This window comes from Phyllopteryx taeniolatus, chromosome 15 (assembly GCF_024500385.1).
Source record: "Phyllopteryx taeniolatus isolate TA_2022b chromosome 15, UOR_Ptae_1.2, whole genome shotgun sequence".
NCBI lineage: Eukaryota > Metazoa > Chordata > Actinopteri > Syngnathiformes > Syngnathidae > Phyllopteryx > Phyllopteryx taeniolatus.
In genome coordinates this window covers 9,138,716-9,162,636 of record NC_084516.1, presented here as the reverse complement: position 1 = coordinate 9,162,636, position 23,921 = coordinate 9,138,716, and the positions used below count along the sequence as shown (strand labels likewise).

General features: G+C 39.3%; 1 protein-coding gene across 2 annotated transcripts; it reads left to right on the top strand.

Annotated features, from left to right (window-relative positions):
* The first annotated feature begins 644 nt into the window (after nt 1-644).
* Nucleotides 645-23,012, top strand: dusp4 (dual specificity phosphatase 4). Of its 2 annotated transcripts, XM_061747160.1 has the most exons (6): nt 645-752; nt 2,893-2,917; nt 11,006-11,703; nt 13,435-13,562; nt 17,069-17,288; nt 20,268-23,012. In XM_061747160.1, exons 3-6 carry the CDS (start codon nt 11,334-11,336, stop codon nt 20,654-20,656), a joined length of 1,107 nt encoding a protein of 368 aa, XP_061603144.1. In that variant the 5' UTR covers nt 645-752; nt 2,893-2,917; nt 11,006-11,333; the 3' UTR covers nt 20,657-23,012. The 2 variants fall into 2 exon arrangements, with proteins under 2 accessions (XP_061603144.1, XP_061603145.1); XM_061747161.1 differs by lacking the exon at nt 645-752 and having other exon boundaries at nt 2,785-2,917; nt 11,009-11,703.
* The last annotated feature ends 909 nt before the right edge of the window (nt 23,013-23,921 follow it).

The window sequence follows — 23,921 nt, the reverse complement described above, 5'->3', positions numbered from 1 at the left end:
TCTGAAAATATCAGAAACAGCTCTCAGTATGATGCCGTACAGTCTATACCACTGAAAACAACAACAATACAACGAAACATTTTGTTAAATGAATACGTCTTTGACAGTGTGAATTAAAACTGAGCATTATCTTTGTGAAGGCAGGAAGTTTTGATACAGCTTTTGTATTGTATCTCTTTAAACCGAAAAAGTGTACCTAATATTCTGAGCTGTTTCTCCATAGCTTTTTTCATGCTCACAAATTTGTAATGCCCAGGTGACCTTTATTGAAACTATGACTCACGCATAGGGAGGTGGACCAGATACAGTAATAAGAAAAGTGGCAGTGAGTGAGTATAGTCATCTGATGTAATAGGCTACAAGGTTGAGGATGCTGCCTTTAAAACTAATTATGCTTTAAAACGTAAAAATGAAATAAAACTGGCTTAATTGATATCTTCAAAACAATTATAAGTACAAGCCAACTTTTATAAGTCAATTCACCATCCTTTGCCCACTTCCTCTTACAGCAAGATCCCACCAAAGTTACAAAATATAATTTAAATGTGTTTTTGGTTATGTCTTTTTCTATACTAATTTGCATCCTGAAGGCAAATTCATTTTACACCATGTTGTGTATTTTTGTAGCACACTACATGGAGAACCACACCACACACTTGCAGGAGAGATGCAAGATGAACTCAAACAGTGACCCACAGGCTCCAAAGCCCTTCAATTCTGTATGGATGAGCTACTGCCACAACCATAATAGGGTAAGTAGGAGTTGGGCTGCAAATTCAACTCTATCTAGCTATCTATGCTAGCTATCTATCGAGTGATCATGATACTATATTTGTGGAGCAGTCTAATATACCCTAATAGGAGTTTAGTTGTTTGTTATAAGGATGAGCAGGAGCTCTTTTCCAAAACGCTGTAAATCCTAGCCCAAGTCTCTGAATTGGACTGAATTTGTCTCGTTTTGGGAAAACAAAGTTAGGGTCCCTCTATGTTAATGCACGTCAAAGCCGCAAATAAGTCTTTAGATCCCCCTTAGAATTGCCATCACATTTTCCTCTCTTTCGGCGCCCCTGCTAGGAAGTACGCGCTAACATACAGATGGACACAAATCAGCTTTGTTAACAGTCTACGATCGTCTGTGTGCTGTACTAGTTTATTTTTGGCAAGTTTTACCGGTGCAATTATGTGACAGGCTCTCAGAATAATTACTGTGAATGAGGAGGTCTAGCCCATACACACCAAGTGCTGGTTAGTCGGACACATCTAATATAGATGAGCCTGGGATTTTGCATTTTTAATGGCTTTCAGACTTACAAAGTAGGATCCAAGCTTTAAACTGCAAAGTAACACTCTTTCTTTAACAGATTATCTTTCAACATCTCAGTTTATGAATAAAGGATTAATAAATCTTGAACTGACGTATGACCAATTCAGGTTGTACCCTTCCTCTCGCGCCCAAAGGCTCCAGCTCACCCGAAACCCTAATTAGGATAAACGGCAAAGGGCGCAGTCTGGATTGCTTTAGGACAAACATGAGGAGTATACGTGGCAAAGTCGATTTGGATGAAGCAACAAGCTTTAAAAGAGCAAGACATCACATCATGTCAGCCATTATGCAATGAGAGGTCCACAAACTTGACCCATTAATGTTGAGAAATAATGACATTTAACAGTCTGTGTACTGCAGCAGAAAAGAGGAAGAATGAGCTAAAGCAGTGAAATCTTACAAAAAGTGAAGCACTTTTTTATTGTTTGGAAAAAAATGTAAGTTCAATTTTGGTTTAATCAGATCATAACATATTTTCCCACATGCACTTTCAAGTGTATTTTTGCAAAATATAGCCAGGATTGGATGTTTTTCCTTGCAAGATAAGGCTACCGTCTTGCCACCCTACCCCGTAGCCCAGGCATATGGTGAAGTCGGCTGATTGTTGTTGCATGTACTAAACAGTCAGTACTTGCCTGAAGTTCCTTCAGCTCCTGTTGCGGTCGGCCTCTTGTATAGAAAAGCCTACTAGAACAGTTGAAATTATTTGGGGTTAATCATTTGAGGTAGACTATTAATATCCACTGTAATGACTGTTGAAATTTTAACTTTTGGTGAAACTTTTAGGAATATTTTTCCACAAAATGTTTTCCAGTTATGCTCACCAGAATGTTAGAATGGTAAAACAAAAAGGCAAAAAATAGAATTGAAGGAAAGTAAAAGGAATTACTGTTTATATTCATTAATTTAACAATAGAACCACTTCTCTGTATTAAATATGAAATTAATTGGAAAGAAATCAAAGCAGCGGCATTTGGTGGAGCACTGCCACCTTTTCTACTTTCTCCTAATTCAGAGTGGCTACTGCCTCCTTTCATGTTAGCTATATTGATTTAACTCCAAAGCAGCATACACAGTAATTTGAGATAGTTTGTTTTTAATCAGGTTTGAAAGAACACTTCCGACTTCTCACTTTTACAATGCAGCGTGACTTGTAAGCAGGAAGTGTGTGAGGAAGATGAATGTTCCAGTACATTTCATTATATTTTTGAGAAGTGTTGAGAATGTGGCAGATTGTGGTAATACTTGAAAGCTTGTGTGTTGTTGTGTGAGCACCCAGTGAAGGGCGGGGGAGTGGTGGGGGTTGGGCGAGGAAGCAAGCAGATTTTTCACTTTAGTGTTGTGTAAATTCTTGTGGCTTGTCAGGCTATTGAGCAATTGACTAATAGCGACACACTACACAGAGGAAATCCAATCACTTAAATGTGACCGTGTCTCATTAACAAGGACACTCCGCTTCCTCTTGCCCCACCACACCACCCATCATAGTTTTCACTCATGCCCCCATACCCCTACTCATACACTTCATCACTGAAGTCGTTGAATTATTATGTTTTTTTTTCTCTAAGGGATAAGAACAGACAAGAGAGAAAGGTCAGTTTGAGTTCAAACCTGTTTGTTGTTTTGGAGCAAGTGTGTGCACATGTGCTTGTGTTGTTTGTCTGTTGTGAAATTAGCCATTAATGCTGTGTTTTAGTAACCACTTTAACAGTTTCTGGCTAGATGTCTGACTGAACAAGACAGTGATGCCGTGTGTGTGTGTGTGTGTGTGTGCGTGCGCGCGTGTGTTTGTCAACATGTGAATTCCTGATAGTTGAGAGAGCAGTGTGAGGTTATGAATGTATACTGTGCATTCACTGCTTTGCCTAAGTAACTGTGGGCCCAGTTTTGTGTGACTGTACAGGGTCTCCCAAAAGTCTGTATACAATTCCTTTTTTTCTATTTTGTTTCAGTTTACATATAAACAGTAGTGAGGCCATCAGCTTTTCACAGCTTAGTGCAGTGATTCTCAACGTGTGGTACTACTACCACTAGCGGTACAAGCTCTCTCTCGTGGTATGCGAAAGAATTACTGAATTAAATGTTCAAACTGTGTAATGTGACAGTGGCGTAAACTTTTTTTTTAATCCAGTACAGTACATTTATTGAGTACAGTTCAGAAGTATTTAACTTTTAAGTACAATATTATGCATTTATCTTTTATAACTGTTTTTTTATTTTTTATTTATTCATGTTGGTACTCGGAGAGCCAAGTATTTTTTGAGGTGGTAGTTGGTGTTTAAAGTTTGAAAACCACTGGTTTAGGCTTTTTAGTTTTCGTAAGCACATCATTACGAAAGAGTTTGGTGTTTTCATCAGTGGTAGGGAGTAGCAGGCTTTCCGCTGCGTGGTCTGTCAAGAACAAATACTGTTTTGAGGAACCTGCAAAGGATAGTGTAAATTGTACTTTGCGTTGGAGCATTGTGATTGCCATAAAGCTTCTCAAATTGGTGCTGACAACACTGTTTAAATGTCAATTGGCGAGCCATGAGCATGCTTACAAACTCTGGAAAGCTTAAGCTGTCAAATGCTGGTGGCCTCACGTCTGTTTCGGTGAAACCTGAAAGAAAATAGAAATAAAAGAAGTGTATAGTAACTTTTGGGACACCCTGCATTTTTTAATTTACAATGAAATGCATATTGTTTTCAATGATGCAAAGTCTGACAAACATTAAAGTATTTGCAATTGAAATTTTGATGTTGCTCACCATATAGCCAGGAAATTGATTTATTTGAATCTTAGAAATATTCTCTCTGCATGAAGTTATGTAAAATGAAAAAAATAATAAATAAATCCTTTTAAATAAAGGATTAGGCTAGTGGTTAGCTCCCAATGTTAATATTAATAAAACATGAACATTAACTGTAAGTGACATAGACATCTGATGGGTAACTGCCTGTTTTCACCTTCCACTCAGACAGCGTAGAAGCCTCACATGGGAGACAGTAGCTGGCTGGGTGTTGGTTTGTTGAAGTATGATTGGATAATAGGCTGCCACGTCCCATCTCTTGCTATATCAATCCTTAAAATGTGAATGAATTGAAAAAAACAGTACATCAGACAGAAATATCAGCCAAACTGAGGGTAATTCCTGTACCAACTATTCTTAGAATGGCACTTTATCAAAGACATTGGGCTAAAATGACCCCAGATATAGATTTCAAGGTCATTTTAGACTTCAGTTGCTTTCATTAGCAGCACATATTTTGCTTTTTTTGTGGTCAGGCTAGTTAGGAACATCAGTCATGCATTACATGAATTCAATGGCTCAAGGTTGAAGTTAATCAGAGCTAGGCCTTACTTTTTCCAGATTTTTCTATCATAGATCTCCAAACAAAGCAATGATCTATTACATTATTTGTTGTTCCTTGCATGTTGACAAAACTATAATGCTGTTCAAGCATGATATCGATTCATAACACTAACTTCTAATATCATAATTATAACCTTTTACAGCAAATACCATCAAATCTTGACAGACGTGCAAGGGGTCGATTTGTATTTCTTTAATGTGACTTACAGCTAAACTTGCGACACCATATTACTGCAATATTACAACAATAAGGATAATGTCCCGATTAATGTTCAACATATTTTGAAGAAACCCAATTATGATAAATCATGATGGCTCTATGTGAATTAGGTCCCAAAAAATATAAAGAGACATACCAAGCATACATATTCTAAAGAAATGTATTATTAAAAAAAAAATCACCTTTCTCATTACACATTAACATCCAGTCTGTTACATTACTAATTTTTATTTCTCACTTATTTCTCTTCAAATCCAACAAATTTCAATTTCTAGCAATGCACTTGTAATAAATATGTTTTGTGTATGATGACATTATAGATTTCCAATTTATATAGGTGAAGAGGCAGGTGACACAAAATATGACGCTGACAATTCACACTAGCTTGGGAGTAAGTTTAGTATGTGTGTGCATGTGTGTGCGTGCGTGTGTGTGCGCGTTTACCCGCGTGTGTGTGTGCGTTTAGTCACCTTAGACCAGACAAGAAGGGTATCAGTGCAATGACCTTGCACGCGTGTTTGTTGTGTGGCTCCATGGATTACCTGTTGTCGGCTATATATTACTTATTAAACTACACAGCAGAGACAAGCACGATACAGTATAGGGCGTAAAATAAGCAGCGCACGCAGTTCTTGAGTCATCATTACGAAGCCACCAATAGTTTAGTACGTTTTCGTTCTGATGATAAAGTTTGACAACTTGGTGCTTCCCGTCATTTTGATCACCATGCCGGGTGGCTGTTACTAATGTGCTTTATTGCTCTTCTTATTCCACCATAAAGCGCAGATGACAAGTCATCACAGAGAAAATATGGATCTGTCCTCACTATGGCTCCTGTTCATTTCCACTACTCAATTTGCCCTCTCGCCCTTACCCTCCCTCTCTATTACGCTCTTGCAACAAACACATAATGTTCCTCTCCTCTTATTACTCACTGCATCTCTTCCTGTTACATACAGTAGTCTGTGTATTCAGTACACTATTGCATATGTTGACACGAATGCAACAAAAGTGCTGAAATCGCAGCGGTACTCACTCAGGGTTTAATCATTGGATTATGGGATTAGCGGGTAACACAGATTTAGTGCCTATATGCACATGCACCATCATACGAATCTGTTTTGTTTTTGATGATACTGTATATGTTGTACAGTACATGTATAGAATCTCTTCACCTCCAAAGTTTTGACTTCTCCCTGTATAAATAATGCACAGTTTAATAATAGAATCCAGCGTATACGGTTTTTACAAGGCTGTCAAAATAAGATTGTTGTGTTTTATATAGATTGTATTTTGTATGCACAATCTGTGCACACATAATAGTGTTTAAACATTTATTATATTTCGTCTTTCTTTTTTGTGAAACGTCTCAAGTGAAACAAAATCTGTTATGTGACACTGATATTAATTCTACAGGCAATATTTTAAGGAACAGTTTAACATTCATGCAAGTGTAAAAACCCTCTAATTTAAAACTTAACAATAACAATTCGCAATTAATTGTGTACACAAGATTAACTTTGTTACCGATTGCCAGTTGAGGTAGTGAATATGCAGAGGAGGAAAATTACTGTTTGTGCTTGAAAAGTGACTCACGCCCCATAAAGGCTAAATAGCGTTTGTTCACTTTTTAATGTACATTCTGTTTTTTTATTACAATTGTCGACTTAGTCATATTGCACGAAGCACCCAGGATAGAGGTTTAATGTATAATTATGTTCATTACTAACAGTTGATTAAAAATCACTATACAAACCAGCACCATACATTATGGCATGACCTGTATGGTGTCTGTTGTTAGACCAGCTCAGGATGAGGCACATTATCATCTTTTCACGGCAAACCACCAACAAGCAACTCACTTGTAAGATGTGGGCTGTTGCTTGTCTAACAATATGGACGATTATGTAACAATTATATAACAAAAGTTGGCCGCATTCCCAGTTCTTTGTGAAAGAAGCTGAAGCCCAGAGACATTTGAGTTAATGAAGAGAGAAGAGAGAAAAGTGGTTAAGATGATATTTGTCACTCTCTTATAGGTAATTAAAGTATTAGAAGCAACGCTTAGTTTGATGCAGTACAGTACCTCTCTGACAGTAATTAAGACTGAAAATTATCATTGAGAAGGATGACTTTTTGATAGCGCTTTTGGGTGGGGAAATGGGGGTATTTACTTAAACAGATCCAAATAGATACTAATCAAAAGTGTAATTTGGTGCTTGGTAAAGAAGCGCTGACTCCATGAATGCTGTGCTTATGGGGGCTTGCATGGTCTTTACACATTAAAAATGTTTTAAGTGTAAGTAAATATCTAATCTTCGATCTAAAAAAAAACCCAAAAACAAAACAACTACTAAAAACTCTAAACCAATTACAACAAAATTTAACTGTTAACAAAAGTGAAGAAAATAATGTGTAACACCTTATCAGTGCTTGTTTTTCTGATCACATTGTGGCGAGTGATAATTTGTGAAATTAGCAACATAAGCTCTCAACTCAACTTTATTTCTCGAGAATAAATACAATCCTGCTAATAGCCAATTAACTCCTTGCACAACTGAAAATCGAAAAATTTAAAACTGAAGGTTAAAAAGCGCAACACAAGTGAAACCCTATGTATGTATTTGATGGCTGCAATGCTACCATTTTCATTCTGGTGCGGGGCGAATGGTACCAAGTAGGATTTAAACGACTAAAGATATTTTGTAGTCGACCATAATGTTATGAAAGTCAAGTCTAAGTCGTATTTTTTTTTTTACCTCAATACAGCGGTCCCCAACCTTTTTTTGCGCCATGGGACCAGTTTCATGTAAAGAAACATTTTGGTGGACCGGCATAGAAACAAATTAAATGATTAAAAGTACAGTACAACTCACCATTACGCTGAATGTAGTTGTTACCTTCAACGAGCCGTCCTGTCTCATCTTATGTTCTACAGCATAGCTTGTTGTAAGACGGGATATCATAGTCAAACAATTAAAAGCATTTCTCTGTTTCACTGTTTCTATCTCACTTGTGCTTTTTTTTTGTATTTGAGGATAGACTTGCATATTTTGCAAGTGACCGCGTTAACGGTTTCATTTTGGTAAAGTAGACAGACAGTAAGTCCTCTGTAAATTGGCCGATTGGAAGACTCCCATGACACCATGCAACATGCTGGTGTAGTGCACAGAAAGACAGAAAGGTGAGGGAGTGAAAGAGATATTTATCAATAGTGTGTCTATACGAAATGAACTCCTCCCCACTTAACGGCTGTATTGACGGATGATGGCATGCATGCAGGCTACAGACATGAAGGGATGAATGAATGGACGGGGAGGGCAGAGGGAAGGATGACATCAGCACAGAGTCTCCCCTGGACCAATTGGCTCGAATCTGGCTACCCACTGTCTCCGCCCCCCCTCACCTCTCTCTTGTTGCTACGGCAGCTGCATCATCCCGCCTTTGCGGCCCATTGTTTGGGGTCGGTAGTAATACGCCGTGGTGCGTTCATGTGTTAATGGAAGCTACAAATCCAGCACACGTGATCGCCGCTTACTATGTTATCTTCCCCCCGCCTGCCCGCTCTTCATCATCTGTCATCCCTCACCCAGTCTTTTCCATAACCGTAAACTGCATATACAGTTAATGTGCTATACAAGGTCAATCAAAATCCAATTGGGCTGCATAAACAGGATTTCAGGGAGAGTTTATGGGCAATCACAGTGACAGTTTCTCAGGGCTTTAAAAGTGACTGATGCTGCCTGACGTAAGCATCTCACATCATCTCCAGGGTCAATGCTGTAGGGGATTTGAAAGCACCACAAGTCAGCCACAGAATTAAACGGTGGCCTCCAAAAGCATCGTCAAAATGTTAAAACAATGATGCATGTACCCCCAAGAACAATTTCACCGAGGACATCTTATATTCTTTTCACTGCAAATCCAAAACTATCCACAGTTGAACCTCTTAAGTCAAACGTCCGTGAGGTTGTAAAAAAACAAAAAAAACATGCCTTCTGAGTTTAAACAGCTGTCATGCATAATGACAACGTGTAACAGACTGTTTACAAGACAGTTAAGAATGATAAAATGTTTCATATATAAATATTTTCTACACATTTAAAAGCATTTTGATGGTAACTGTTTGACACAACAATTGTTTAAGAACACGTTTTATTCAATACAAATTACAGTAGCAATAAAGTTTTTGCCCAAATACTCAAAATTCCACACTGTCAGATCTGGTTCAAGACTATTTTTTTTCTTTTTTTTTTTTTTTTTTAATTCAATTGAGTAGTACGGATTATAGGTCACAGTAATGTTGGAAAAGTTAAAAAAGTTCAGTAATTTATCGTGGTCTAATTTTTTAAATATAAAATAAACTTGGCATTTGAACAGGGGTGTGTAAACTTTTTATATCCACTATCTTGTCATTTCAGTAGTGTTTGTGTGATAAGCATGAATGCCTGTTGTGTACAAACAGCCTTAAGTCTGCCTTTTTTCTCTCATCTGCTGTGCTATTTGGTCTTATAACCATGGAAATGAGCACAACATGCAAATAACTGAGCATACTCAACTAAGTCTGTGTGATAGAAGCTGCAAATTGCCTTTCTGCTTGTAGTAACACACGAGCGCGCACGCACGCACACACAAACGTGTCCACATGCAAAAGCACTCCTACCTTCGATACTGCACACAACCACACTGATGTGTTGTTGAACTCATACTTTTAACGCTTTTAACGTACTGTTTTTTAAGGTCTTGTGAGATACTTTGGTATTGATTATTATTATTTTTGTAGGGATGTGGGTAAAAGAAAATGGACGTATAAGCAGTCTAATTCTGGAAGTTTTTGTTTACATTTATATAATGATCTACGGTATCATAACCTAGATAATGATATTGTAATGTCATGTACACACACTAATAGGTGCAACTGCACGATCTAATGAGAGCCAATACAAGAGCGGAATGAAAAATATGCCCTTAACAAAAATAGAAATGAATACTCTTGATTAACACGTTATTGAAGTGTTAATTTAACAATATATTCATTATTGTGGTGTACAACTGCACTGCACTACACTGCATTATATGGAGATGTTTGTAATATTTTGGTTGGCTTAGCCCAGAGTTATCCAAACCTTTTCCTCCGAGGGCCAGATACAGCAAAATCCAAGGATGCAAGGGCCACTTTGAAATTCCTTACCTTTAATGTATTAAAAATGGTAAAACCAATCTACCAAGCAATTATATATTGCTTTTAAATTGTAGTCATTTTCAAAAACTACAAAATGACAGATTTCTGTTAAAGGTGATAAAGCAAATTTTGGGGTGGCCCACAGCCCTGTAACCAACTAAAATAGATCCGCCCCTGGATTGCATAAAAAGGAAGAAACTATTTTTGCTCATTATCTTTATGAAGAAAAAACATTGTTAGTATTTTAGTTGTAAATAGTGTCTTTGCTTCTTGCATATCGTCATCCTAATAGCATAAAAGCCAACGTTATTTTTAACCACTGCCACAATATAGGAAAGGGGGGAAAAAAACAACAACTTTGATATTGGTCCATATCAGGGACCCACTGGAATCCCTGGACACACTGCAATGACACACCGGGATTCGGGGTTCTTTCTAATGGAGCTCCCTACTTACAAGCATGTTGCTTTCCATTTCTTTTTTTACTTGATTGTGCTTTTATCATTCTGATGTTGCATATTTATTTTTTCTACAATATATCGTAAGTTTGCTTTTCATGTTGGTAGTTATTTGTTATTCATTTTTTAAATGTTGATTATTTACTTATCCCTGCGACCCTAGTGAGGATAAGCGGTAAAGGAAATGGATGGATGGATGGATGGATATTTACTTATCTTTTTGTTGGGGGATGGATGCCTTCTTGCCTGGGGATCCCCGGGGGGTGTAGAAACGCCCCTTACCACAATATTTAATTTACTGTAATTGTTAAATGAAAAGCAGTGCCAATCGGAAATGAGCATTATTATGTGTTTGTTTTTTGTTTTTTTAAAGTGAGTACAAGTGTTGTTGACGTGACAAACGTCGAAGTCCAATCTTAGCCATCGAGTGTGCTTCCATTGATGTGTTGCTTTTTTATGAATGGACAGCAGGGGAGGTAGGGGGCGCGAGACTGCCTGGCCTGTGATTGGTCGAAGCCGATGACGTCACCTCCGCCGTGACGCCATACTCCTCATTCATAGGAAGAAGAAAAAAAAGGAAACGAGCGGAAACAATCGTGAAGAGAACGCCAGAGTGAGAGCGGTAACAATGAGCTCCACGGGAGGCGAGATGCGCGCATAGAGGAGCGGCGCTGCGGTGCTGGGGGTGGGCGGCAATCCACGCGGGATCCGGATCCAGAGGCGAGCCGTGCAGCCGCAGCCAAGTCCGCAGACCAGTTGCACAGCAGCCCCGAGACGAGCGAGCGAGCGAGCCGCTATGGAGGACGTGTGCGAGATGGACTGCCCGGTGCTCAAGCGGCTTTTGAAGGAGGACGACGCCCGGTGCCTGCTGCTCGACTGCCGCTCCTTTCTCGCCTACAGCTCGGGGCACATCCGCGGGGCCGTCAACGCCCGCTGCAACACCATCGTGCGCCGCAGAGCCAAGGGCTCCGTGCTGAGCCTGGACCAGGTACTAGCCGGGGACGACGAGGTCCGGGCCCGCCTGCGCTCCGGGATGTACTCGGCCGTCGTGCTGTACGACGAGAGGACGCCCGACGCGGACACGGTGAAGGAGGACAGCACCGTCAGCCTGGTGCTCCACGCGCTGTGCGGGGACTCCACGGCCACGCGCATCTACTTTCTCAAAGGTGAAAGCAGCTGCTGCTGCTGCAGCCTTTCTCGCAAATCCTCTTCCTCCTGAAACAACACAAGGCCTTGCTACAACTCGAGTTTACTGCTCTATCTGCTTTATCATTAGTACCGTTCTGAGTAGCACTGTGTGAATGCAGTTATGAAGGGCTATAATTGATACAAGGGTCACCAAATATTAACATTTGAAAAAGAACGTTCACAGAGAAACAGACAACGGGCTTTTTTTTTTTTGTACTCCTACCTTTTTTTGGTACAGCTCGATTTGATCTCATTCTGTTGTGATAATTTAGCTGGTCGTTTTACATTATTGACTATTCAAAACATAGCCCTCAGTCGGATTTGGATATATATATATATATATATATATATAAGTTAAGATTTGCACTTGTATTTGAGTTATATAAGTACAAGCGAAATGTATAACTTTAAAATTAATCTGAACTGATGAGCAAATAGGCTACACGTTCCTTATTAGATTGCTGTCAATACATATAAAATGCATTATTTTCGTATGATGGGTCTGAATTGATAATATACACTGATAGGTACTGAGAAAGATAAAATGCGATTCAATGTTTTTTTTTCCACAGAATTTATGAACAACACACACATGCCTTATATTTTCGTTTTATATCATCTACTTCCTTTATTTGATTTGTGCAAAATAACAGCCCACGGGGTTTTATTTCAATGTCATTTTATAAACATTTGACACGCTTCTTGAAGATAAGCAATATTGCTCATACGCAATGAAGCTACTGGTTGTGCCTCTGCTACATGGGGTTTCACTATTCTTCTAAACACACACACGCACACACATTGTAATGGCGACATCTGAGTGCATGAGGTAATGCTCTTGCGTTAATGCTTCACAAAGCCAGAGGGACTTCCAGCACACTCACTGGATCACTTCCGAGACAGGATGCTTTGGGTAAATGACAGAAGGGAAGCGCTAACATGTAAAATCAACATTTAAATGTCCACTCTACACTGCTATGTTTAGACTGTGATGCATTCGGTGTGTGTGTGTGTGTGTGTGTGTCAATGACACAGATGCCTTAAAGCACAGGCGGGTATATGCTGCCAATGCTTCTAAAGATGACATTTTCCAGTTAATCTGATTGGAAGCATAGGGTGCAGGGTGCTGTGGTCTGTCGAGAGAGAAGGGGGGGAAAAAACAAATGGATGATGAAATTGTTTCAGATACACTACGGCAGTAAAAACAGTCTCTTCGGATCGTTTTGAGCAGGGGTCACCACACTTTGTCAAACTGAGAGCTAATTCTTGGGAACTGTTTAATGCCAGTGCTACCAGTGTCATACACACAACAAATCTTGAAGTTGATGTTATTCATCAATGTGATGACACCAATCATGTTAATTGTTTCTCACAATAGTTATTGACAATTATTTAATAAGGTAGAAAACAGATAAATATCAATATGCCAAGCTTTATTTCTGTAAATCTCTGTAAATTTATATGTTCAAATGATCACTTAAACAACATTCCTGGAAAATCCCAATGTCCCATCACTGGTGAACTATCTTTAGAACCAGCATGTGGTCTATTAATTTTGGTGACCCCTAATTTAGAGGTTTTTATATCAGATGTATAAAAAAATTAAATAATACGAAAATATAGTGTTGTCGTATTGTGTTTACTCTGCCAAGCACCCACGTTTAGTCCTAATCTTCAATCTAATGTTATCGCTCTTTTCTTGTTTTCAGGTGGCTACGACAGGTTCTTCTCCGAGTACCCCGAGTTCTGTTTGAAGACAAAATCCTTGCCCCCGCTCACGAGCCAGTCCAGTATGGACTCGTCCTGCTCGTCCTGCGGGACGCCGCACCATGACCAGGTAAGAGCCCAAGACTAAAAAAACAGTAATAATAGTAACTTTAGTAACTCATTTTCCACTACATTCCTGTTGAGGGCCATAATGTGGCTATTAAAAACATAACAAAAATTTGGGTCATTTCTGGGTGATGGAATGGATTAATGGAATTTTTGTTCATTTCAATGGGTTATATTGATTTCACTGCAGTTTTAACTTTTGACTTTCACTGCTCAATTGGCCCCAGTGGCAAAAAGAGAAAAAAAAGATCCTCGCCCTTTTCTGGTTGTACACAAAGATGATTAATTTCGCCGCTGTTGTATGACCTAAGGATAAAAAAAATTCATAAAAAAAAACCTCTGTGCTAACAACATTAATAGCACCGACCAGTACTTAGACAAACACTCCATTTCAGTGGCAGTTGAATTCAAACACAGCAGCAGCTGTTGTCTATTTGCCTTGCTCAAGGGCATCTCAACCGCTATTTCATTTCCCACATTTATTCCAAGTTAATTTGCCCCAGCTGTGTGGCGCAGAGCCTCGGTGCTGTAGAAAGGCGTTGTGAAGCGCCTTGTTTACGGGGCGCGGAGGTATTTGTCCGATGACAACGTGGGCCCGGTCACACTTGACCACTTATTCTCCTCGCCGCCGTCACTTCCCGTGGGCTTGTTTTGTTTTTCTGTGTCGATTCCATGCGACTCTCGCAGTCACATGCGGCTCGGCTTCTTTTCCCCTGGAACACAAGCGCATCGAGCGGAGACAATCGGGCCTCTGTGCCATTTTGAAGAAAAGAGATAGTCATGGCCACGCTGTCAGGTGGACACTGGAAGGCGTCTCGGAACAAACCGCGGACAGGATAAGCTAATTTAGCGTCCCCCTCCCGGCGCCCCACCATCATCCTCTTCCTCACGTTACATCTCTTAACAGTATTGATTACTTCCTGACTCTGACAGCGGTGACATAAACCAACACAAGCCTCGTCAATAGGAACCACCGATCCACTGCTAAATGGGGGGGACTCTTCCGCTCTCACACAGTAGTTTTAAAACTCTAACCACAATTGCTATTGAATTTCTATTGACGTCACATTACACAGCAGAATACTTTTTTTTTTTTTTAGATGCTTGGTTGGGAAACACTGTGCCATAATCCATAATATTAATCTTTTGTACAGCATTCAAATACAGGTGCATCTCAATAAATTAGAGCTGTGATTCTCAAAAGTGTGTACCACTTATCGTACGTGGGCGCCCTCTAATGGCACGTCAAATAATCACTGAATAAAATGTTCAAAGTATCCATAAAGTTACATTAGATTCAACCTTTTAAAAATCCAGTAGAGTACCGTGCATTTGTTAAGTACAGTTGAGTTGTATTTAACCCTTTAGTACAATACATTTGCAATTAATCATTTAAAATGTTTGTTATCAAACATTTTTTTCATGGCGGTATGTGGAGAGCCAAGTATTATGGATTTTTTAAATGTAACCTTTGTATACATAATACCTTTTTAATTGAATCATTATTTAAATACTACTTTATTTTCCCATGTTTACAGTAAGTGGAGTGTTAATGATCAAACTGAATAATGTTACAGTGGCCTTGGTATTGATGAACACTTAGGCCTACTATGCCACTGTATTTACATTTTGGTGACTATGGTGGTACACAAATCTTTCAAGGTGGTACTTGTTGTAAACAGTTTAACCACTGAATTAGAGCCTTTTTTTCAGTTGGCCAAAGCAAAAAGTGAAACCCATGCATTATACATAACAGTATTCATCAAGCACAGGAAATTACCCATTTTTACATCAAAAATCATGTTTGATTGTTTCTTGTGTAATATTGAAATTGCTTGAGATGATGATTGGCGTTTTCTTTAGCTACAAATTAAATTGTCATATATTTAACTCTGTGTGTAATCTATCTATCTATCTATCTAGCTATCTATCTATATTTTTATTTCTACGAGGTTTTTTTTTAAATCAGTTTATAACAGTTTTAATAATACCAGTATGATATAACATATTAATTATAATGATTGCCTCTTTTAGCAAATTGGCTGGCAAAATCACATGATTTTGTGTGAGGTTGGAGTGTCCATTTTGACTCAAGCTGATGTTACCAAATGTTGTTCATTGTCCTTAGGGCACTACGAGCAGTAGTACGTTTAGTCGGAAACCCATTAAAAACATGCACATCCTGTATAATGTAATGAATGAAATGAAAAAGCCAGCAAATCTAAAAGAATCTGTCATTTTTCTGACTTTTAAAAAAAAATCATAACTGAGTTTAACAGTTAATATTACATTATTGGAGTGGCACACATATCCATAATTAATAGAACTGACCTTCACGTGTCCTACCCATATAATTTCACATTTTCCTCAAATGCATCATTGATAAGCCCACTCACATTTCCTCTATGTTCCTTCACAGCAATCTATCCCACACACCCAGTGACCCTTACCATGAGTTGTTCAAGTGCTGGGACTAATTTGATTACCCCAATACATTAAGTGGAGTCACCCTTGTACTCGAGTCATCTGCAGTGAGATGGCCAAAGTTACACACAGAGAATTCTTTGTCTTAGCACTGAGCCCCCCCCCCCCCCCCCAAGACGGCATGTTCCTTAGGGTTAAAGATACTCTATGTACAAATTTAATCTTGAAATACCATGTTGAAATTCACTTGGGTACACTTGCATATGATGGCAGCAATCTCTGTGATTGCTGTGGCGGTCATGGATTGCGTACTTTAATGGTGTGTGTGCGTTTGTGTGTGTTGGTGAACCAGCCAGGACACCTCACATGGTGTTGTATCGCTAGCATCAGAGCTTGTGTTGGCTTGGTTTGTTCAGTTTCTCACCATGTCATTGTTGGTTCACTAATGCTGTATTAACCACAGTGGCTTAAAAGTTAGTGCCACAAAAAAACTGTAGGGGGCATCCAGTATTAATTTCTCACTGCTCACTGAAAACCATAGACAGTAGTATTGCAGTTTTTTTGTGTTTATTATAGTAATCTATCCATTCATTTTCTATAGCACTATAGTCACCAGCCAATCGCAGGGCATATAGAGACAAACAATCATTCACACGCTTATTCACATCTATGGACAATTAGTCTTCAATTAACCTAATGAGCGGCACGGTGGGTGACTGGTTAGCACATCTGCCTCACAGTTCTGAGGACCGGGGGTCAAATCCCCGCCCCGCCTGTGTGGAGTTTGCATGTTCTCCCCGTGCCTGCGTGGGATTTCTCCAGGTACTCCGGTTTCCTCCCACATCCCAAAAACATGCGTGGTAGGTTGATTGAAGACTCTAAATTGCCCGTAGGTGTGAATGTGTGCGCAAATGGTTGTTTGTTTATATGTGCCCTGCAATTGGCTGGTGACCAGTTTGGTGTGTACCCCACCTCTCGCCCGAAGATAGCTGGGATGGGCTCCAGCACGCCCGCCACCCTTGTGAGGATAAAGCGGTACAGACAATGGATGGATTGATGGATGAACCTAATGAACCTTTATTCCAGGGTGGGCCCGTTGAGATACTCCCGTTCCTCTACCTGGGCAGCGCTCTACACGCCTCCAAAAAGGAAGTCCTGGACGCCATCGGCATCTCGGCGCTGCTCAACGTGTCGTCCGACTGTCCCAACCACTTCGAGGGTGCGTACCAGTACAAATGTATCCCTGTGGAGGACAACCACAAAGAGGACATCAGCTGCTGGTTTCTGGAGGCCATTGAGTTCATCGGTGAGTTTTTACATTTTAACATTTTTTTTTTTTAAATAGGTCATGGTTAAGTCCAAAGAGCCAGTTGCGGCTTAATTTTTTAGACAATGAAACATTTACACTCATAGACAATTTAGTCTTCAGTGAACCTTATATGCATGTTTTTGGAATCGGGGAGGAAGCCAAACTACCTGGGGAAAAAAACAGACTCTGAAATGACGTGAAAATTGATTTTCTTATCTGCACCTTTTTCCGGCTCTGTACCAAATGTAATGGGTTACAACAGGATTTCCCAAAATGTATTGAGCCAAGGCACATATTTTACATTTGAAAAATCTCACAAAAAATGGATACACAGGTGGATTGTATCCTCCACCATCTAATGAGAGCCTTTAATTGTTCTATATGTTCACTGTATGTCACTAGCATAGATGGATGAACAAATAAATTCTTTGTTGTAAATAAATAATAATGATGATCACTCACAAATTACTGGGTTAAAACATAATTTGAATGTTTTGCAAGATATTGTCTAAACATCAGCCACACTGTGGATTCTCACGTGATCATCAGTGCAATGTATCAATATTTTGGGATAGAAAGTACAAGTTGTATTTACTGCTGCGAGATGATGTCAGATCAGACATCTATTTGTAGCAATGTGTCGCAGTCACGCTTCCGCAGCCCCTCTTCCTTCTCTGCCTAAAAAAAGAAAAAAAACCCCAAACAAAATCAAAAAGCACTTGAAAAAATATTTTCACAATGATTTCTCTGATTGAGCTATGCATACATTTTCTACACGGTGGTGCTTTGCGGGTTTGCGTGATCCGCTGTGCTGTGTGTGTAGGTGCTGGTATGTGTCATAGCTGCTGTGGGAGCAGATCGTGACTCATCCACACTGTTACCGGGTGAACAGACACTCTGTTACCTGACATCAGTGCTCGAGTCGAGAGTGAACAATCACAATGAAATGTCTTCTCATTGTTTTGGAAATGAAAAATAAAATAATAAATAAAGAAATGACCTGAATGCACTAATAGCTGTAAAATAATATGCAATAATAATATAATAAATAGTAACAAAATAATATTCAATTATAAATAATACATAGCGTACTAATAATGCCAATAAAAAATAAATTAATTAATGTTCCTCCACATGAATGTTGTTAAATATTGGGACACAATTAATCAGCAGCGGTAAGTAAAGCACATTATTTAATTTGTGGCTTTTAATTTGGTGCAGGCGGCCTCACGTGCTGCAGGATATTTAACGTGACCGTCCAAGCAGTGACGCTGTCGGGGCAAATTAAATTTTGTGTAAACACTTTAATCAGGCTATTATTCAAATTGGGTTATTGGCGTTAACTGAGTAAGAGCAAGCATGCACACGGAAAGAAGGAGAGACGAGGAAGGAAGTGTGAAGAAACACTCAAGTATGTCCATTTACTATGTTTGTCGCTTCTGGTTTGCCCAATAAACAACAACATAAGCTAGGCCAAAAAAGAATGCCTCAATAGCATAGCAAATATAAGCAAACGGTTGTCTTCTGCCTGTAAACCTAGGTCCATACAAACAAAACTACATTATTATTAGTTAGTTAGGGGGTCATGTTAGTTTAGTGTTTTTGCTTGTTTATTATTTTAAACCAAAAGTGGTGGATGGTATTGCGTGTAACTATTCAGTACATGAAATTTCTAAAAACTGATGTTGCAAAGGCATTCTATGGGATTTTTAGCATTTAGCTCACCACTTTAGACTAATTTGTATATTTCTACATCAAATTGTTGTCGTTTATATTAACAACTAACAATCTATTCTGACTCAGAGAACAGAATTTAATTTTTTTTTAAATATTGGTTACATTGGCGTAGAACCCACTACTTCATCTTACTATGGGGCAACAGTATCAATATGATTCAGTACAGCTCTGAGAGGAAGCATGTAGAGCGCAAAAAGGATGGGCTCTAACATTGACCCTTGAGGAATACCACTGAAAATGGGGACAGACTGACTAATAGAGGCAACATACACAGAAAAAGACCTACAGTGGTCCCCCATTTATTGCAGGGAGTACATTCCTTACCCACCTGCAATATGCCGCTCGAGAGAGGCCGTATGAAAACACTTTTTAAAATATAGTTGTACCCCCTCAAGTGGCTTTTTAAACGCATTGTAAATGCATTTGAACACAAAAACAGATTGCAAGCATAAAATGTACAGAAAATACTGTACGTATTGTAGTGTCTGTAAGATATATGCCTTATAGAAGTGAGGCATCGTGGGGTGGCTTGTGACATCGGCGAGTCTGCATGTGAGTGTCTGGGTGTTAGCTGTGGCCGACAGCAGCTCCTGTGTGAGTGCGCTCATTGTGTGTGTTTTACTGTTCTCCAGGTGTTCAATAAAAGGCTAAAAAGTGCATTGGCCACTGTAGCTCTCCTTTCCCATTGGTGAAGGCATTATAGTAGGTGTAATATAAAAGCCAATTTTAAAAACATACAAAAATCATATAGTGAGGAAACACTGTACAGTGGTACCTTGACATACGAGTGCGTTTTTTCCCCTTTTTTTTTCTTTGTGTTGCAAGATTACATTTAAGTTACAAGCTTCAGCTACACCGCTGCATGAATAAAAAATAAAAAAAAAATAAAAAAAAGAGCAACAGTTGCTGATGCATTTTCAGCTGTTAACTGAACAGGAGAAACAGTCCAACACACAAATATAAAATGAAAACACTTGTAAGGAGCTGCTGCAGGCTCCAACTTAGGCTCAGATGATCATACGCGGAGGGCCAAGTTGGGCCAACTGGACTTGAGCTCCTTACCTCACTCACTAGGCCACGCCCCTTAGAGATACACGTACACTACAGTAGTTGTGACTTTCGGCTGGTCCAAATATACAGTAATTCCACTTTATAAAACCAATGTATTTATTTGCATTCTCTTGTACTGTATTGTGTTTCATTCACTGCAGTGCTATTTTTCTTTGTGTGCGTGTTTAGACTCCGTTCGCGACTCGAGCGGTCGCGTCCTGGTCCACTGCCAGGCGGGCATTTCCCGTTCGGCCACCATCTGCCTGGCCTACCTGATGAAGAGGAAGCGCGTGCGTCTGGACGAGGCGTTCGAGTTCGTGCGGCGGCGCCGCTCCATAATCTCACCCAACTTCAGCTTCATGGGCCAGCTGCTGCAGTTCGAGTCCCAGCTGCTCGCCACCTCATGCTCAGCCGAGGCCGCTGCCACTGCCAGCCCACTGCTGGCGCCCAAGACGTCATCGGGAGTGGCCTCGGCCGTGGCCACGCCCACCTCGCCCTTCATCTTCAACTTCCCCGTGTCAGTGGTGAACTCCGCCTACCTGCACCACAGCCCCCTCACCACGTCGCCTGGCTGCTGATGGCCTGCAGTGACGCTCTGAACGCTTCCTGGCTCACAAACCAGCTTCTTCCAATAAGTGACCAAAAAAAAGACTTTCAACCAGGTTTGTGTGTTGGACTTGCGGGTGACATACACACTGACAGCACGAATAACAAGTGAGGACGCTTGGTGTGAAGATGGGTTCTATTCCCATTAGGTTTCCAAAGGGGTTGAAAATTTACCCTAAATTTACATGGGCATATTTTGAAAATATTTTTCATGGGATTTATGGGAATTGAGGTAAATTAAATGGGAAGATCATATTCAGTTTCCAATGGAGGAGTGGTTAGCACATCTGCCTCACAATTCTAAAGGGTGGCAGTTTGAAACTGAGTTCACGTACTTGCGTGGGTTTTTACTGGGTACTTCTTCCCGCATTCCAAATACATGTCGCTAGTTTAATTGAAGACCCTAAATTGTCCTTCATGTGTATTTCTGCATCAAATGTTTAGTTTTTTTATTAACAATATACAAATTTAAGAGTCTGGTTTAGAGAAGAGGAAAACCAAAAAATGACAAATAAGAGTACAAATAGCTAAAAAAACAAACAAAAACAGAAAACTGCAACTTACTGGTTTTGGTTACCTTGTGAAAGGGGTAATAACATGGGTTCTAAGATTGAGCCTTGAGGAATACCACCAAAAATGTGGACAGACTGGATAGCCTTCAGTGATTGGCTGGCGAACAGTCCAAGGTGTACCCCGTCTTTTTCCCAAAGTCAGCTGAGATAGGCTCCAGCACATGGTTGAGCGGTATAAGAAGTGGATGGATGGTATGATATTAAAGCATAAATATAAATGTATTTTGGTCATAAGAAGACATAAATCCAAAATGATAAAATTTAAAAGCATGACATGGCAACAGATATAACAGTAAAAGTATTTGTAAGTAGAACTTAATCAATTAAACAATTCTTTCGAACGCTTTTAAAAAAATTACAAAAATGCGCCCCAGATCCAAAAAGTCCCTTTGAAAATGTTGACTAAAAGGGCCGCTCTCCCTAGGAAAAAGTTCCATTCAGTATGCAAATAAAAACACAATCCCCAATCAATTTCTCATCAATTCCCATCTAAAGTTTCCATCTTTAAAAATTACCCGGAATTTTGCAGCCCGAGTTGCCATGGAGATGACAGCTCTTTAAGCTGAGGAGATGGACACAGGAAGGAATCTGGAATTCAAAGCACCCGCTCCTTCCTCCTTTGGCGCTCATCCTGCTGCAACACAAAAGATGTGGATGTGTGTGCATGGGGGAGGGGGGGATCGAAAGCAGGCCCTCCTCAGTGACAGGTGCTCTGCTGCCAGGCCGACCAGTTTCCTGTCTAACCTCTTCCTCACACGCGCTTACACAAACAGGCCTCTCTCATCTACTTTCATGTTCCCCCTCTTAATCTCTTCTTCTCATCTTTGCCACCTCCTCTTCTCAGATGTGCATCTCTTTCCTTGGAGGTGGCATGAGAAAACAAAATAAAAATAATAAGACACCGACAAGAGCCCAGGAAACACTCATCAGTCTCCTTGTCTAGAGCACGGCGACACTTAAATGAGCATTGCTGCTCTTTTTATGGAAGTGTTCCCCTGCCTATTCGCTACATGCAATATTTGTACATTTTGTTTCAATTACCAATGGTCTCACAAAAATTACTTCATTTACTTTTCCTGGACAGAATATTCAGTAAATTAACAAGGATATAAACTCAGGGTACTTTGTTCATTTCTTTATCTTTTTTCAACACTGCTGCTGTTTCTCATGAGGAAGGCCTGTTTTCACTTCACACTCAGGCACACGAGCCCTGCTACTGAACTTTTAATCCTTTCAAGATGGCAACAATAGAAGTGAGTTTTCAGTTCTTAATGTCACAATGATGTGTTTTTAGACTGAACTACACTCTCTCTCTGCTACACACACACACACACACACACAGAAAGGGTGGCAAAGTACATTTTCCTGTTTTTCAAAGATTGTCGACACCTATTTCTGTAGCACTTTGAAGTGATGCAATACTGTATTTGTAATTGATGGTTGATCTGCTCCTCACGGTAACAGTAGACTGACTTTTTCTTGTCTAACGTGGAGAGGAGGGATGGAGAGCGAGAACCAATCAGTTGAGAAAAAAAAACTGCAATACTTTTGTCTGAGTTCATCTCTTTCTACTCTGTCTGCTCAATGCAGTTGACCCATTATACGGCAATAGAAAACATTCACTTATACATGTGTGTATATATAATAATAAAAAAAAATCTACTTCCCTTCAATCTTATTGTGTAGAATGAATGAACTGCATTTATTTATTGTGGAAAAACCACTGTTGAATAAAGCTTGTTCTTAATTAAACTGACTTTTTTTCTGCACTATGGTGGCTAAAACAAAACTTAATATTTATTGTAGTCATAATGATTATAATACAGTCGGATGAAATGATTATTTGATCTCCTCCTGAATCTGTACATTTGTAGTAAACAATTTGCATGCTTATTTATTGGCTATGGTAATAGAATATATGTCAGAACTGCATAAAACTACATGAAATAAGTTATAAAATGTGCATTCATATGATTTTTTAAAATACATTTTTGAATAAATGAATATATTGCCATAATCAATTAACAACTATAAAAGTAGAGACTTATATTTACATATATTTATAGGTCTGGAAAAGCTCATATTTTGCTGTTAATAGGTTTATGATTGAGTAAAATGAACATTTTTGTTCTCTGACAACATATCTCCCAAATATTAACTAAATAAAATATTACCATTTAAAGCATGCATTTGCAGAAAATGGAAAAATGATCAAAATACCAAAAAAACTAAACAAAAAGACAAAAAAAAAATGTTCCGGTCTATTTTTTCAGAACTGCGTTTCAGATCAAATAAATGTTACTCAATAATTAGATTGAAATAATGTTTTATCGTTACATAAAAAAAACTAAATTAAAATGAGTATAATACTGGTTGCGACTATGAAAGGACCAGACGAGAATTGTAGGTTTACAGCACCTCCCAGTGGTCTGTTTTCAGTTATTAGCCACTGCTAAACGTTATTACTTACCTCCAATATTGTTCTATATTCACATTGTTACATTTACTACTATATGTATATTATAGGTGTTTCGGTTTCAGTAACAGCATTTATAATCGTAGAAACAATAATCGCACTTGCGTAGGTTCCATTTGGATATGTGGAGTGAGCGCCATCCAGTGGAGGTCTTGTGCATTACACCCGTTCAAGTCAGCGCGCCCTTAG

What these genes read in the sequence shown, in the direction of transcription:
- dusp4 (XM_061747160.1), top strand. Translation starts at nt 11,334, where the DNA reads ATGGAGGACGTGTGCGAGATGGACTGCCCGGTGCTCAAGCGGCTTTTG. An exon ending in GCGCATCTACTTTCTCAAAG is followed by an intron (nt 11,704 to 13,434) that starts GTGAAAGCAGCT and finishes TCTTGTTTTCAG; the next exon opens with GTGGCTACGACAGGTTCTTC. An exon ending in GGACGCCGCACCATGACCAG is followed by an intron (nt 13,563 to 17,068) that starts GTAAGAGCCCAA and finishes CCTTTATTCCAG; the next exon opens with GGTGGGCCCGTTGAGATACT.